The following is a 17,500-nucleotide window of genomic DNA, read 5'->3' on the forward strand; positions in this document are numbered from 1 at the left end:
GTGTGTTCTGAGCTCATGGGACCACACAACACAAGCACCCACTGAGACGTGCACAGAGTGTCTGGGGATGGCCTTCTGTATGGGGGCTGAGGACAGCCAAAATAAAACCAAATAAATTAAAACTGCAAGGAAAGCTCCAAGCAAAAGAAAGCTTAGAAACAAACCAGTAATGTAAAACCCATGGCAGGTGAAGTGAGTGAGAAGGCCTCTCCCACAACAAGAGCTGGGGCGGAGAGGGCTGGCGGCGGGGGGCTCCGGGGAGCGCCCGTGCCCCCGCCGGGGCCGTCCGACCCGAGAGGGGCACCCGGTGAGGGCGACTGGACATGACTCAACATAAAAAATGGTGCAAAGGAAAAGAAGCATTGCAAATAAAAAAAGACATGTAACATGTGCCTACCATTTTCCAGATAAGAAGGGGCCGTACCTTCTGACGGGTCTAGACGGCGGGCCCGCCGCCCGTGTTTGGAGTTGTTGTGCACAAACATGTTGTCAGACACGGCCAGCACGTGGCCGTCCACGTTGACTGTTGTCGACACAACAACCTGCAGAGACGAAGTGGACGTGAAACGAGTTGGCAAAGGGAAGCGCTGTGGCCGAGGGGAACCGGCGCCCGCTCCTGGGGGGCCTCCGCCGTGCACCCCCCGCAGTCCTGGCTAATGGGGGGCCCGTGGGCTGTTTTGTTTGGACTCAAGATTGCTTCTCTCCAAAACCTGTCCCATTTGAATCACAGTTTCATCTCCTATTATGCTAACAAGTGAGTTCAATTCAGAGAAATATTCTTCTAGCCATTAGCTTCAGAAACACCCCTCCAGCCGCTCATTTTAAAGCTGCTGTTTTGATTGATCTGTTCACATATTGATCGGATAGTTTATCTAATTAAAATGAGTTCACTTGAGACTGTCCTCCCTTGGAGCACTGTGAGGATTCAGAGTTGCCAAAAACAGGCTTCCTAAATCAGAAGCACTGGCTACCCACAGTCCGACATCCCTGGGTCGATGTTACAATTACATCCAGTGTCTGCTAAGGAACTTTTCTGCATCTGAAAAGGCCAAGCTGAGTATCAATGGTGAAAGTGTTGTCAATCCAAAGCAAGTATCTTTCTCAAGTTCACCAGCAGGGGACGGCAAGGACCCTGGTGCCAGTGGAATGGCCCCTTCTGCTGGACAGATGGCCTTGCCGGGGTCACCCCTGCCCAGCCCCCAGACACCTTCCCAGGTGGGCTTGTGACAAGCATCCTTTAATGGACTCCCTACCCAGCCTTAAGATCGTTCTTAAACAGAGGTGAGCCCACGCGGTCCATTATTTGCCGGACAGCCGACATGAGTCGCAAAGGCGTGAGCCCTGGTCCAGTCTGGGCCTCACAGCAGGGCTCGTGCGGCTGAAGCCCGCATCTGGGGTGCAGGGAGCCTGGCTCTTTGCCACGTGTGGGCAGCGGGGAGGGCCAGCACCACCCAGAGCAGCAGAGCCCCACACACACACAGCTGGAGCAGGAGAGGAGGGACCAGGAGGCCTCCCAGCCCACGTGTGCCCTCCCTGCCTGGTCTGCACATGCCCAAACATGCCATGTAAAATGACTACTGAAAGCCAGAGCTACAGCGGCCCTTAGTTAATAATGCATCAACCCTGGTTCATTCAATGTAGCAAATGTACCCCACAACGCAAGACATTAACAACAGGGCCAACTGGCAGGGAGGGTGTGCCCAGGGGGATGTCCGGGAATTCTCGGAACTTTCTGTGGATTCTTCCTGAAAGCCCAACACTGCTCTTCAAAAAAAAGTCTATTTAAAAAAAAAAAAAAAAAAGAATAAAAGTGAGTGATCAAAGATTTAAAAATAAGTAGCATTTTTAAGGAATAAAAAAAGGTCGGGCACCTGGGTGGCTGAGTCGATTGAGCATCCGACTTTGGCTCAGTCATGATCTCACAGTTCGTGGGTTCGAGCCCCACGTCCAGCTCTGTGCTGACGGCTCAGAGCCTGGAGCCTGCTTCGGATTTTGTGTCTCCCTCTCTCTCTCTGCCCCTCCCCCACAGGTGCTCTGTCTCTCTCTGCCTCTCAAAAATAAAGAAAACTAATAATAATAAAAAAAAAAAAAAAAAGGTCAACACTACATACATACATATGACTACGCGGGGAATTGATGGTTTTTATAAAAAAAAACCTCAGGCCCAAAAGAAAACTGTGAAGCAGGGACAGCACCCACCACATCCCCCAAAACTCCCTCATGAGGCCCTTTCCTTGATGCTTCCTTCCCAGGACGGCTCTACAAGATTGCTAGAGTCTCCATAATATTGCCCCCCCCCCCCGAGCCTTAAAACACTGTGGGTCCCGTGCTCGGCGTCCCTACGACCAATGTCAGATGTGTCGTCACCTCCTTGATAGCCACCACCCACAGGGTGGGCACCTGCCGCATCCCCAGGATGCAGGGCCACCCCTCGCCTGGGCTGTGAAGCACCTGTACCTGTACCCTCATCTAAGCACGATGCAAAGGGCCACGTAACTAACTCTGAGCCACAGACTTGACCGTCCTCAGGCTCTTAGACCATGATACGTTAAAGAAGCAAGGTAAAAATAAAAATAAAAAAAGGACAGTCTGGGCTCTGTCATCTCTATATAGGTCAGTCACCAAGGGAAAAGCGTGTAGTTCAGCAGAGGAAGCAGACAAGCTGTGTTTTGTCTCTTGGCCAGGGCCAGCCCTGCGGTATACGTACAGAAAGGTGCTGAGTTTGTGAAGCCAGCTGGAGATATTGTGTAAGCCTGACACACTCTTAAGTCCAGTGAAACCCTCTGCAAGGCGGGGAGATGAGCTAAAGAGAGCAGAGCCCGTCCTTCTAGTAACTGTGGGCTCACTGGCAACTGATGGCATGGTGGCCAATGACGAGACAATGCATGACCTCCGCTCTGCTTAGATGGGCCAGTATCACCATGAAGCCTGGTGCAAGACGGTGGGAGCAGGCCCAGATGTTTGCAAGAGACACTGTCCCCACCTGCAGAGCATGACTGTGAACCAGCCCACAGACCCTTCTCTGACTGGCTGATTGGCTGTAAGACAAATTCACGTGTCCTAAAAGCCTGGAAGGTAAGTTAGATTTGTAAAAATGACCTTGAGCGGTTTGATGGTAAGCCATCCAATGTAGCATTCATTGCCACTCGCTGCCAGATTCTTCTCTGGTTAGTAGGGACTAACAGCACTTCTGTGTCCCAGCCCAGAATATTTTTACAATTAAATTCAGCAACATGATCCATCATATATGGTGTACCTTTCACCCCGAAGTAACCTCCTAACTACTCAAAAGGCAAGAAAAATATGGACTCAGCAATAACCCATCCAGCTCTCTATCCTCTCTCCTGGAGATGAAGTCCCCTGAAGCAAACCAGAATATGAGTTAGCCTGCACCCAGGAACACAGCCTAGCAATCAGGCATGGGCTTAAGGAAGCAAGAACAGATCGACCCTGAGGGAAAGGAAACAGCTGGGAGAACATTCTGGAACTTGTAAGAGGCCTGCATCAAACAGGCGAGGCTCGCTTCATGAGGAGGGCCCAAGGTCTCATGCTTACCCAACAGGCTGTACTATGGCTCTGCCCTGTGAAAACTCCATCCATCCATCCCTAAAACGACGACCTTGAGCACGGGCTCCAAGTCCGAACCGGTCGTACACGACTATGTACAACTGAGGAAACAGGCTACCTTACGTACTAACACGGAGAGGACTTTGAGGACATTCTGAAACACACCTACAAGACTTACCACGGTTGAATGTAAAAGGGAACCCGACTTAACCTACAGCTCTGATAATTCCAATTTCCAGATGTCTGGAAGCCCAACACAGTGGGCAGGCATGGCGTGACCACCCTAAGAGGTGCACCTTGCAAAGCCAAGGTCCCATTTTCAGAGCCAATTTCCATGTGCCATTTAGGTATGCACAGATGCCATGAATCTGGCATACTAAAGATGCTGGATTGTTTTTAAAGCAACTCGATTTAAATCTTTTTATCAAATGAACCGATTCTGGTTTGCTCCCAAACCCTTGGAGAACTAAAGACTGTTTTCTGAACAATCACAACATCAGAGAATTCAAATTTCACGTTAAAAGTGCGGACCACGGCCCGCGTGTCTTTGAGAAACGAGTACCTGGAATCTCCGCATATCTCGAGGGTTGCCTGCATTCTTCAAACAGTTCTGATTGCACTTGAGGAAAAACTTTAGAAAGAATCTACAAAAATACAAAAAACGGATATTTGTTAGGGTTATCAGACAAACTCACAGACTTTTAGAAAGACGCCGTTGCGCGGGGAGTAGTGAAGGCTACCCACGACCGCCCGCTGCTCGCTGCCTGCAGGGGCCGCCCGATTAGCATGGCAATGAATCGTCGCCTGCAGGGGGCGCCATCGGGAGACGACGCCGGCGGCGTGGGCAAGGGCGCCCCGGGCTCTGCCGGGCAGCGCAGAAGGTGTCCACACACACAAGCAGTGACTTACATCTGTCTTGACATTATGGGTCTCCAAGCTTTATGATAACAGCTGTGACTCGGACTGGCCATTTCTTGCCTGGACCTTTGCACGTTAAGCACTGGGGAACTGTCCGCCCCAGATGGGGCTGCCAGCTTCAGCAAATAAAAACACAGGATGCCTGGTTACATTGGCGTTTCCGGTAGACGACGAGTAATTTTTTAGGACAGGAACATCCCAAAGCACACTGATCCTAAAAAACTGCTCTTCGCCCATAACTCAAACGTAACTGGGTGCGCTCAACTTCATCTGGCAACCGTAACCCCCGAGGGCGCCACCGCCCAGCCAGACACACTTCCAAACGCGTATTTTCGAGAATTACAGTGGGTGCAACTCTTCCGAAAAGAAAGGATTTGGGGGTGAGCTTTAAGGGCTGCGATAACGTCTGTGAAAAGTCTACGTGTGTGTTTAGGGAACTAATCGATGATTTGGGGATACAACAATGAAACCGCGGCTCAGGGGGAGAGCGGGGAGACGCAGCCGCTAGCCTGGCTCAGAGGCAACAGCCGTTTGTACTCCCCCCACCCCCAGCCCCTGTGCTCTGAGGCATGAAGATTCAGGGGTCCTGACAGGGTGCTGAGATGCTGTGACAAAAATCTCATCACGTTGTCCCCTCCATGCCCGCATGCTCGCTCACAACGTAAGTTCTAGCCCACCACGTGAGCCCACGGATGCTGGGAGACCTGGCTGGAGCACATACCCCGGGGGAGACGGCACCCCTCTGCCTCCGCGTACAAGGCCACGCCCACTGTGGGCGGGGCGGGGGCGGGGTCTCTGTGCTGACACGCATGCTCTCTACCAGGGTCTGAGCATCCTGTCCGGCAAAGTTAACCAACAAAACTCCCCTCTCTGTTCTGTCCAAATATCCCCTGCCCTACCTGAGGCTTATTAACGTTTCATGAAGTTTCACGTGATTTCCTTGAACTCAGCCTTAACGGTCAAGATTCCTTGTCGACAGTTATCACATCAGAAAATAGAAAGACTCCACCGACCAAGATTCATCCCTCCAGCTGCATTCCCAACGTATCCTGGACGCCTTTTCCGCGCGGAAGAAGAAAACCCAATTGATGGGAGAAAGAATCGTGGCCACTTAATTAAATTTTCTCACATACCACCAGGCCCCACTATTTTAGGCCGGAATTGACATCTTTTATTAAGTCCCCTCACCTATACACTTAGCTCACAGCGCCTCTCAGTACCATCTGCCATCAGCATACAGTAAGTCACTTGATATTCCACCCACCAATTTTGCCTGACAACCACTGTGCAATTAAACTCCACGCGCTCTGCAGCGAGGTAAATTAGGCGCACCTGCGGCCACACTGCATTTGAACTGCATCAGAGAGGCCCTAACAAGGTGAGGGCGTCACAAACTTATCGTCCAGTCAGGCAATTAGGTTTTCACTTCGGGGACAGCCACATGGTGCAATTATGCCACACATTACCACCCGGCTAATCTTCTGAGCAGGTGCCGGCCTGAGAAGCTCTCATCTGGATGGAGCCGTCTGCGGGAGCTTTTTTTGTGATGCGAAAGATTTTTTTTTTTTTTACCCCCCCCCCCCCCCCCCCCCCGCCCTCCAGAAGAGGTTTCCTTAAATTCCTCGATATCTTTTTAGGCGGCTCACCCTTCACCTGCGAGGCAGCAGAGTGTTCTCAAGATGGTCTAAATAGCCACTGGCCGTGAGGAGGGCGAGCTGGGCCTGGCGCAGAACTTTAGCTGAACAGAGTTGGGTGCCAGGCCCCGCGGACGGCCGGAGCATTGCCGGGGATGGGCGCACACACGCTTGCTTGGGATGTGGCGCCGGAAGTGTTTGCTTCCAACCCAGTATCTCGTGGGCGTGGACGCACATGGGGGAGGTGTGTCGTGCACGGCCCCCGAGGGTAGAGCCCCTTCCAAGAGCTCTGGTCCCGATCACAGAAAGTAAGGCCCAACATCTAGGGCCAGACAGAGGAAGCCTCAGCCGGGAGGAAGGGCAGCCTCGTGCTTACCGTTTACCCTTGTTGGGGTTACAAGGCGGATGCGACAGACCAGCCAGTGCTTGACCACAGACACGGTGCAAGGACGCCCAGAGCGCAGGGACGCTCCCTCAGCGAGACCCTGGGCGGATGTTTGGGGAGGGGGAGGAAACCCAACGCCCTACACGTGAAGTCAAATGGTAATTCTCACCCCTTACTCAATTACCCTGTAATTGGCTTTTTCCTAAGAAATATCTGACAACCACTTTACATATCTTACTTCCAGACTCTGGTACACAAAGGATTTAATACTCTTGTTATGAAGGGAAAAAATCTTTCCTATGTCAGAAAATCTTTGGCTTTAACACCAATAAACTCTTTATTACTGCTAAACATGGATTTGCTGCTCGATGGCAAAGAGGCGATAAAAATTCTAACCTGTCATTAGTACATTATGCTTAATTGTGTACAGTACGCTTCTCCATTGCATCTGTTGGCCCATCATCAAAATGACCATTATGTACACTAATTCCCTGACCCTGTCTTTATTTCCCTAAAGAGCCATCATCTTTCACAGTAGGTACCAGAGTAAATCAAGCTTGAAATATGGGCTTTATTTACTTGTTTCTCTCCGGCAGGAGTGAAGGCAACCGCCCAGGGCAAACTGTTTCACATCGGCGGAAACTCCCCAGTAATGTTCTGCTCGGAGATATCAGACAAGACCCCGGACGGTTCTCAGTAGTGATGAGAAGGGGGAGAGGTGCGAGCTCATTACTTCCGAAACCAGGTTTTCCACTTTTAGAGCGTGCAGGGATTAGGAGAGAAGGCCACCCGAGCAGGCTCCAGCGGGCTCCCTCCCGCTCGCCAGCACCTGGGAAGGTGGGCTCGGGGCCGCTGCCTGGGGGTCGGGACGGGACAGTCCGCTGGCTCCAGCAACGGGTACCTGCCTGCGGTCTCTGCCGCCAGCTCCAGGGCGGGCCCTCACGTCTGCAGGGACCGCTACCTGGCAAAGCCCGGCCATGGCTGCACCTGCGGGGAAAGTCAGCTTAGGTCTTGGCCGCATCCATGCCGCATCCTCTCCAACAGCCACAGCGCCACCAGAAGTGCCACGTGGTGGACGTGGATGCCATAAGTGGGGCCACGGCAAAACATGGGATCGAGCGTTTTAACTGGAGCCCGCCCCCAGCAGCCCATGACGAGGGGCAAGCCCCCCACTGCAGTAACTCATTTCAGAGTCTGCTCCACTTCTGTGTGTTTAAGCTATGAATTAGTTCATTTATATTTACTTTTATGAAGCTGATTAACCAGAGCTGCTCTATCTGATGAAAATCATTTTAATTGTAGTGTTAGGCTCCTGTGTAATATCCATTACATTATGAACTGTTTAAATTCTACATGGGCATTGCATAAATTGGCCCTTTGTGTGCGCGCAGGCAATTAGGACAGACAGTTCTCCTTTAAACGGCTACAGAACTTTGTGGTGGTGTTCAGGACAATCAGAAACAAAGGAGGCTGTTTAATTGTAATTTAATGGAATATCAAGGAGTCCGTGGCATTAGACGCTGGCAACAGAGAGCAGGAGAGAAAAATTAACTGCAATTATGTTTGATTAAAGCTATCCTTCTCAATAATCAGCGGTCCTGACAGGCCATGGGGCTCTCGTGGGTTCCAGGATGGCAAAAGGTGTCGAGCAATATTAGGGCCAATAAAGGAGATATTAGCATAGCTAATTACAACCCTGCAAAACCTGTAAGGGGGCCTCTGTGTATTGTAATGTGTGAAATAATTGGACAAGGCCGTTATCAATTACATAAGGAATGAATTTGGTTTGTCAGAGAAAAGCTGATGAGATGCATTTCATCTGACACCATTCCCTTCCCTCATGTTTCTAGGAGCTAAGAACTTGCCCACTTTTATCAAAAGCTGCAACTTACTAGTGGCCAAATCACTGATAAAATTATCTTGCCAGCAAGTGTTAGGTAATTAATACCACTCACCCTCACCGCCTTCCCTGCACTGCCGCTTCTCACCTAACTGAAGCCACTAATCATGTAATAATGATTTTTTTCCCTCTGGTCAAAGGAGAAATAGATTGTCTCCTTAGAAATGCAGTGGGCTTGGCGTGCGCACCCTGGTGATTGAGGAGAAAAAAGGAACTCGGAGCGGTTTTAATTGCTTGCGTTTTGCACGTGGGTATCACTTGTTTGAAATTACCTCTTCCCGGCATTTCGGGAGCCCTATAGGTAGGGATTTTTTTTTTTTTTTTTTTTTTTTTTTTTAATCACCAAGTTTTAGACTCTTCCGGGGCTCGGTCTTGCCAGTGCTTGGACACACGAGTGACAGCGTGCTGCAAGGTGTGAGCCTGGCGGCCCCGTCCCAGGGTTCCTCAGGCCACACCTTAGCACAGGCTGAGCTCCGGGCTCAGAGCAAAGAGGTCTGGCTTCCAACAGGCCCCTCCCACACCTAAATCCCAGCCTCTGTCCCAGAGGCATGACCTCCTCTTCTGGCCCTCCTCTATGGACAGGACGGGAAATCTGAGTCAAGAGTGAAAAATACGGATATATTTTTTTGGTGGGGGGTGGAGTGAGGGGGTACTCGCTTTTCCATTTTAAGGCCAGGCTCTTAATAAGCTGCAAATGAACACGGCCACGGATAGACCTCCATGCCATCAATCAGAAAACCCAAAGCATTCGTGTGTAAATCATGGCGCTGACAGCTTCTGGAGGTTACCCAAGAACCCCATTCCAGATCAAGCCCCACGTTTGTAGTTCCTGGATCCAGAACACAAAACCAGGAGACTATTTTAATAATATTACCTTGACAAGAAAGAGTATGGAATACCAACCAGAAAACACAGCTGTAGAAGTCCCCGCCCACTCGTGGTGGCCAGGGGCCAGCGGGGGAGGGGGCGGGGGTGGGGAGGGCGATGAGGCGGGGGACAACTGCTCAGTGGCCCAGGGTCTCCATTTGTGGGGGGTGGAAATGCCTGGAACTAGAGAGGGGTGGGGCTTGCACAATCTTGGGAAAGAACTAAATGCCACTGACTCGTTCGCTGTAAAACGGTGAATTTCATGTCCCGTCAATCTGCTCCTGCTCAGCACAATCTCAAGCCCCCACCCGGCCCAAACTGGACGTGCGCGTGGAGAGGAGCAGGGGCGGGGGCGGGGGGGCCCTCTCTGGGAGTCGTGGCTGTGGCCACTAAGACGCTCTTGAAAGGAAATGGTTAAAGAGTCAAATTAAAAGATAGAGCCTTTAAGAGACTTTTCCCTGACTGATAAGAAAGTGACCAGTGGAGTGCTTCCTTGAAGTCCCTGCTAATTACTGGGAAGTCCCTGAAAGCCGTGGCCACAGCTGTGGTGTGTGCGTGCCCGGCCATCAGTCGCTGGAGTATTGATTACTGAGCAATTCTAGCCGATCGGGTTCTGGTGCTCAGAGACAATGTGCTTCCTTCACAAAACCTGTAATGAGCAGTTCCTATACAAGACTACATTCTGCTGACATCAGATCTGTGCACTGAGATAGTACACAGGTCAATACGTATCGGATTTCCAAAATGCGAGGGTCTGAATGTCAGGCCTCTCTTTTTCTCCCTCTCCTGCCATTAGCTATTACTGGGCTCACGTTCCGTAATGCCATACGGGAGGGAAAGTGTGCTCCATTAGTCTGATTTATTCTTCAAATATGCCATGACAAATTGTTCCAACACCAGACTTATTAAATTCTTGTACATTTCAAGTTATGGGTCTCATATACTTGTAGTGCCTACATGACGTCATAACGAAGGGGCAGAGGGTGACAGTACTGAATTTTACAGCTGTGCCCAGATGTCCTCCGCGAGGGGCCCCCTCCCCAGCCAGAGGTCTGGGGCTGCCCGCCTCCCCACTGCGGGATCCTGGTCTCTGTGCGGCCGTCCCCCCCCCCCCTCCGCCCCACCCCCCCTACCGCCGCACGCGCGGTCCCCTGCATGTAAATGTAGATGTATAAGGATTTGAAAATATCCACGGCTTGACTCGTAGTTCAACAATTACTGGCCTTTGTCTGGAGGTTCCTGCTCTACTGTAGCAGAGCCTGTCTCTAGTGGACCAGAGCTATTTTACTTCCCTTCGCTGTAGTAACCACACCGCATTAACAATATTTGTACTACAATCACCAAGGGACCCACTTCCCAGATTCTATCACTTCTTTATCTCCTGACAAATACCTCACTATCGAACATTATTAGGTTTAGAAAATTAACCCTTCACGGTCTAGAGCCACACTAGGCCCCGCCGTCCCTCCAAACAGCCTTATCGCTAAATTTCTGCTATAATGGTTTTCCTTTTCATCACAATTTCAGCAGAGGCTGTCAAGAGGCACTTATAGATACCATGATCTTGTACTTTTGCGATGATTCTCATTAAAATGATGCCAAGGAGATCTGATGGGATTTAATAGCTTTGCCGACCAGTTCAATATCCACCTCCGTAACAGATCCTGCCAAGCCCTCCTTTTGGAGAAATTTCTATGACTTGCATTAAACTTTTCCGGGTGGTTTTAATGTGTTCAGATAAGTAAAACCCAGGTAGACACTCGAAAAGCAAACGCATCCCAGAGTCCTGTGCTTTGTCGGCTACCCTACCCGCCTTGCTGTCAGGATCCTAGTTAGTATTTTCTGTAACTGTTGCTGATAGTTCGTGATAGTTTTGATAAGGTTATCTGTTTAAAAGAAGTCAACTGCACAGCACAAAGGAAGCGTGAAGTGCACTGTATTTGCACCAGGCCTCGCTCTCGTTTCAAGTGCCTATCTCCCTTTTCCTCTTTACCTATTTCTCTATTTCTAATGGGCGATGCAGCATTGACATTATTTCCCCACCAGATCATTCGCCCTGTCAATCAGTCTGTATTTTGTCTTTCGCTGCGGGCTCATTAAAACAGCTTCCTCACTCCCTCTGGACACTGCTCTATTTGCCAGCTCTGATCACGAAGCTCCTTATTTAAGAAAAATGCCAGCATCACTTGGCTCACATCAGATGCACCCCCTGACTTGTTGCCAGCTCCAGGGGGGACTTTTCACAGAGACTTTGTGCGCAGAGATTAAGTGCCTTCGCTTACTCGAACTTAGGGCTTCAAACCTCTCCCACCAGGCACGGGTGCGTTTTTAGGGATCTGAAGATAACGGGGACTATCTCCTTGCCGTTCCGGTTTTTGTCCATTATGGAGATCATTCTCAAAACAAATGTGGGGTTTTTTTGGTTATTTTGGTTTTCGGGACTTTCCCCACCCAGTCTCCAAGTGGACAATCTCCTACTCACATGCACGTTCCCCCCCCCCCCCCCCCGCATCCACGCCAGCTTGCTTAATTAAGAACTAGCATCTTTGTGGGCTGAATTATTAATAAAAAAAAAAAAATCACATTTTAAATCAAGCCCGTGCATGCACACAGGACACCAGTGTCGAACCTGCCTATGCCGGCCTCTCTAGCCTTTTAGGTCCTGATTAAAAACTTATTAAAACATTATAAATGATTAATGGGAGCACAGCTCTGAGTGGCAATTATTAGTTTTAATGCAGGTAATGCAGCTTAATGAGGGGGCACATGTGTGCGAAGCTTTAACTTCATTACCCCTGCGTGTCAACAAATACAAGAGAAATGTGTGTACAGGTCATACATTACTCGGAACAGCACTGAGCCTACCCTCTTCACGTCCCTTTGTTGATGAGCCAGGAGCCATAAATTAATCCTGGTCTGTGGCTCAGGGAAGGGCTGAGGTGTTAAAATCACGGCAAACCTTACTGGGCTCCCCACGCCGCCCTCCAGTTCTGTGTGTGAATATTCCACACATGATCTTTTCTGGAGCCTTCGGCACCCGGGGATTTTTCACCGGGATCATTGCCGGCTGTCATTGTCTCCTCTCAGAAACGTAAGCTCCTGGCATTCAGAGTCCATTGGGTTGCTTTCTAGTTTCGAAAGGTTTGTGGAGGAGTTTGGCTCCAGCCTCCCAGCCCCTAATTCGCATTCACATGGTTTTCCTAAATATTCGGAGGGGTTCCAAGGTCTCTTGTTCCAAGTGCTCACATCCTGGAGTGTGGGAGGGGCGGGGTGGGGTGGGGGGCAGGATGAGAGGCAGTGTGCCCGGGGCCCCCAGCGAGGCTGGCGTCAGGCAAGCCCAGGGCCGGGGGGGGGGGGGGGGGGGGGCGGGGGTGTGGAGGGGGTGGCTGGCGGGGAGTGGGTGCACTCAGGGGGCCAGGAGCAGAGTGCTCGGATCGCCTGTCCCCGCCAGCCAAGACACCCAAGCCGGGCACCGGCCACACCTGGGCCCAGGCCTGCTCGTGGGGCCCACAGCCGGGGGCGTGCCCCCCCCCAACTTCTCACGTCACCTTTTATTCTCTGTTTTTGTGACAAGCAGCTAGGTCCAGGCTGATCTCCACTATCTGTTTGAAGAGTATTCAGGACTATTTGCATCATTTTATCGCTAATGTATAATATATGGCTCTAAAGTGAGCCCAAGCACTGTCTTGTTACCGAGCATAAAAAAGTAAGGGCAATAAAGATACATTAGTCCTCTCAAGCACAGCGGCTATAATGCAAGCAAGAAAGGTTGCTGCTTTGAGTTGAGAGGCAACCTTTCTGCCTGACTAAGACAATGGAAGAGTAAAGAAAATGTCAAATCAAGAAAAGCTGGATTTAGAGATGAGGCAGCCCAGAATGACGTTGGTGCCATATTTTGTGAAACTATAATGCTGTTGGCAGCAAAGATCCGTGTTTCTGATTCATCTAGTGCCGCATGGCAAAGCTTTGTCAGTCTGTGCAAGGTATAAATAATTCAGGGTGAGAGATGGCAATTACAGGGCCCTGCACAACCAAAATGAATATTTTATGAGGACTAAAACTGCTCTGGAATGAATCATACACACGGAGTCGCACACACATGGCGAGCGGGCTCATATGCCAGCCCCAAGAAGACCGGGGCCTGGCCCTACCTCCTTCCAGAGCCTCACCTAGAAACCTGGCGGATGGTAATGAGCGAGCACAAACCCAGCTCACCGGGCCGGACCACCTGCCCCTCGCTGCTGGAACACCCCGCCGGTGGGCTCGGAGACCGCACCCTAGAAACCCAGCGGATACTCGCCGGACGGACCCTACAAGTTTGGCTCTTAATGAACAGTTGTGAATTAGCACTGTGGCCCTGCATATTGTTCAGTCGTCGGAGCTACTCCTAAGTGTGAGCTGGGCATCTTCTTCTGGCGAGGAGATGATCTGAGTTCTGGCCCAAGGAGAAAGGACAGTGTCGTCCTCCTCCATGGAAGGGAGGGAGCTGAAGAGGGGAGGCGGGGGTGCGTGAGCCTCCCAGAGTGTCACACTCACACCCCCTGCGCGAGTCTTCAGGTTCCGCCGGCTCATCCTCTGTCTTCTGGACCGAACCTTGTACGGTCTGGGTCGAAGGACTGCAAGGCGGGACGGAGGCTTTTCATGCCCGCCTCGGGTCCACATTCGCACATAAAAGTTGCTTTTCCTCACTTTGAAAAGCGGTCCCCTACTAATGGGGGTGGGATTATGCCGAAAGAGACTTTTAAAGGCTGAAAGCATGGTTTCATCTGTTACATTTCCTCCAAAAATGCTCCTGGTGAATTGCTAGAACAAATAACAACATTGTTCAAGAGGCCGAGAAGGCCAGTCCCACTGGTGAATGGCCATTGTGTTTGTCCAGCTACTGATACCTGGGCCTTTGTGGAGGAAAGAAGGCCGGGGGCCGTGACATCAACACAGCACAAGCATCCCTCTGTGCAGACGCCCAGAGCAGGTCCTTGCCGTGGTGGGAACAGAACACCAGATCCCTCAGAGGTGGTTTTCTTTAAATCCAACTCCAATGCATTGTTTATGAAAACAAGGCTATTAGGTATATTAATAATTTGATAAATAGGGATTTGCCCTTAATTATTCATGAAGAACATTTGGCAACAGTAAAATTATATTCGCAGAACAGGTTTATAAACCAGCTAATTATAAATTAAGTATGCAAGAGAAAATTGCTAACCTTGAAATTAAAATATTTTATGATTCTGCAATTATAAAAAAAAAAAAGGCAGAGAATTATCAAAACCCCAGTGTGAGCAGGGGCCCTACAGATGGCACAGCCTGGGCCAGGGGAGTGACAGCAGAGACGGTGGACCCAGAAAGGTGTCCCCACCGCCCCCACAGAACCACGAGTGGAACTGGCCTCGTGGCCATCGGACAGCGCCTCTCTGCTTGTCCTGCTCGACTGCAACTTTCAGGAGGGTGACCTCACACACCCAGCGTCCATCCGGCGAAGCAGGTGAGCAGGGGAACGCGGCACATCACCTCTGCTTGTGGTCAAGCCCTGGCACGTGGGCAGCCCGGCAGGTTCCCACTGCTGTGCTCAGGGTCCACAAGGGAGCCCCCAACCACCCCCTTCCCCCCCACACACTTCATTGCCCTCCTGCTGCCGAGGGGGTCCACAATGAGCTTGGGGTCCTGAGGGACAGCACTGTTGCCGGAGGCAGAGAGGCACGCAGTGCCTCCTGTCCCCACTAGAGGGCCTCTCGCCGCAGCATCAATGGGCGCACACGGACGCCCTTGTGCAATCAGTTCACAGCTCCCCTCCAGCCAGCAAACTTGGGGCAGACCCTTCCTCTGAGCTGGGTCGTCCCGTCTTCCTCTCTGGCTCTTCCGCCAGCAGACTTCCCTGCCAAGGGGCTCCGTTCACACCCACCCACGACCTGAGCAGCACCCCCACCCCCACCCCCAAGAACTAAAGGGCCAGCAGAGCCTACCCGTGAGTTTCGAAAACACTTTCCTTACTGGTGTGATCAGAGAGGACACGCACAAGTCTGTCATTCACTTTGAGATAGCCTCACCCTTCGTTTAGGCAGATGTTAATAGAATTAAGGAAAACAACCAGGAAGAATTAACTGAAGAATATCCTGTTTAAGGAAAAAAAAAAAAAGGGGGGGGGCACCTGCTCAGTCGGTTGAGCATCGGACTTCGGCTCGGGTCATGGTCTCACATGAGTTCGAGCCCCGCGTCGGGCTCTGTGCTGACGGCTCAGAGCCTGGAGCCTGCTTCGGATTCTGCGCCTCCCTCTCTCTCTGCCCCTAACCCACTCGCATTCTGTCTCTGTCTCTCTCAAAAATAAACAAACATTTAAAAAACAAAAAAGAGGGAAAAAAAAGTAGGCGGTAGTCCCTAACTTCTTCCCCACGGCCTGAGTCGCATGTGTCAAGAAAGCAAACTGCAGAGAACATAGAAGCCAGCCTCCTGCCACCCTATTGTACCCTGCCACAACTCAGTGGCTCCACGTGTTTTCTTCACGCTCCCGAAATCAAAGAGAAAATTAGCAAAATCCACTTAAGTGGTTTTTTTTTTTTTTTTTTTTTTTGGTTATGAAGACTGTCGGCTTCCCTGAGAGTAAAGAGCCCCATTAATTGCTCATGTAGCAGAGCAAACAGCACAGGGCACACCTTCCTGCCCGGGCGGCCACCCTAACACTCTGAGACACAGTTGCGGGTCAGGCAGCCAACCACTCGGGAGGTCTCTGGGAACTCAGATAATGAAAATTTTTTCATGTATAAAATCCTTAATCAGAATGCTAGTGGCATCATCTTGCAGACACTGCAACTTAAAATTAATACACAACAGGACCTTTAACAAAATGAGCGCCCCCCCCCCTCCCCCGGCCGAACAGTACGAGCGCTCCTGAACCGTGGCCTGGAGGGTCGGGACACCGGGCCTCGGTGCGCGACCCCAGCGCCCCCCTCACCGCAACCCCCCCCCGCTCCGTGTTCCAACGACACGGCGATCCGGAGGAACGACTGCCACCACCGCTGCCCCCAGGGTCCCCGGGGCCCCCAGGGACTTCAAAATTTGAGGACAGAGATGACAGCCCCCTAACGCCAAGAGCCCTGTGACAGGCTCCAAGAGCAGCCACCAGCCTGATTTCTGGTATGGCTTTAAGCTACCTTCAACCAATTAGGTGGACTCCATCAGCTGGTAGCTGAAGAATATTTTTATCGTTTGGAATAGACTATTTACCATTTGATAGGATACATTTCTTTCTTTACCTCTGGGATGTACCACAGATGCTAAGCAACTTCCCCTAACAATATTTAAATTGCTTACAAAGCCTCTCTAAATATTTGCTATGTATTTAGCATGCCTAAGATTTGCCCGTTATCCCAAAGTCTTTTTGTTGTAAATTGCAATTTTACAACTTCACGCTCGTGATATATTTTGACAAAGCCCTGCTGACACCCTCTATTGGCCTCCGAAGGCAAAATAGCTGATACTCCATGAGCCACCAGAGAACTCTCAATTTGTTGTGAGGCCACTGCCACTTTGCCACCCTCAATCTGCATGGAAAAAGATTAAACATTCAATTTGTTACTTGATAGGCCACAAGGTTCGCCACTTACCATACAAATGGAAAACATTACTGTCATTCCTCAACTTGCTTGCCTGAGTATTTTATTATTTGTAATATTTACTTCAGGGAAATTATGATTCATGTCATATTTATCTTCATGAAAAATGAGCATCTAAATGGAAATCACCTTTTGAATGTACCAGGATATAGTGTAATACTAATATGCTTCATGAACTATAAAATTTAGTCACAGTATATGGATATATTATAGCATGACTTTAATACTCTCACATCAAGCAAATTTTCTCTGTGTTAAGCTGATACTCTGAGCCCTGATTCCAGTTTGATAATCATTACGCTTACATGATGGTACAAGTCACTGCTTGTAGATTTATGTCCCCCTCAGCTCTTTTGCATTAATCTGCCTCTGAATAAGCTATTCGCACTTCCCCCAGTGCATGCAGGAAATTGAAATAAGGTGCAAATTTGTAGGCCTTAAATCTGAACAAGCACAGACAGATATTTTCACCTGATACCATTCATTTGTTTCAAGTAAATACAAAAGACATTTTTTACTCTTTGTCTTTGTCCTAAGGCCGTTCTTCACGAAAACGACTCCTGTGTTTTTCCCTCCATGTTTATATCCGTTTTTTGCAGAAGTCAGAGTTAAATGAACT

General features: G+C 50.2%; 1 protein-coding gene across 11 annotated transcripts in view; it reads right to left on the reverse strand.

The window, feature by feature from the left end:
* EBF3 (EBF transcription factor 3) overlaps positions 1–17,500 on the reverse strand; it is a 126,272-nt gene that overhangs the window by 35,326 nt on the left and 73,446 nt on the right. For 7 of the 11 annotated variants that reach the window (XM_058698142.1, XM_058698151.1, XM_058698152.1 and 4 more), the window contains 2 exons: positions 4,130–4,211; positions 398–542 (listed from right to left, as the gene is read on the reverse strand). In XM_058698142.1, the coding sequence (XP_058554125.1) occupies positions 398–542; positions 4,130–4,211 (227 nt within the window). The remainder of the gene's footprint in view (positions 1–397; positions 543–4,129; positions 4,212–17,500) is intronic. The other 4 variants (XM_058698148.1, XM_058698144.1, XM_058698150.1 and 1 more) reach the window with 1 other exon arrangement.

This window comes from Neofelis nebulosa, chromosome 13 (genome assembly GCF_028018385.1).
Source record: "Neofelis nebulosa isolate mNeoNeb1 chromosome 13, mNeoNeb1.pri, whole genome shotgun sequence".
In the NCBI taxonomy this organism is placed as follows: Eukaryota; Metazoa; Chordata; class Mammalia; order Carnivora; family Felidae; genus Neofelis; species Neofelis nebulosa.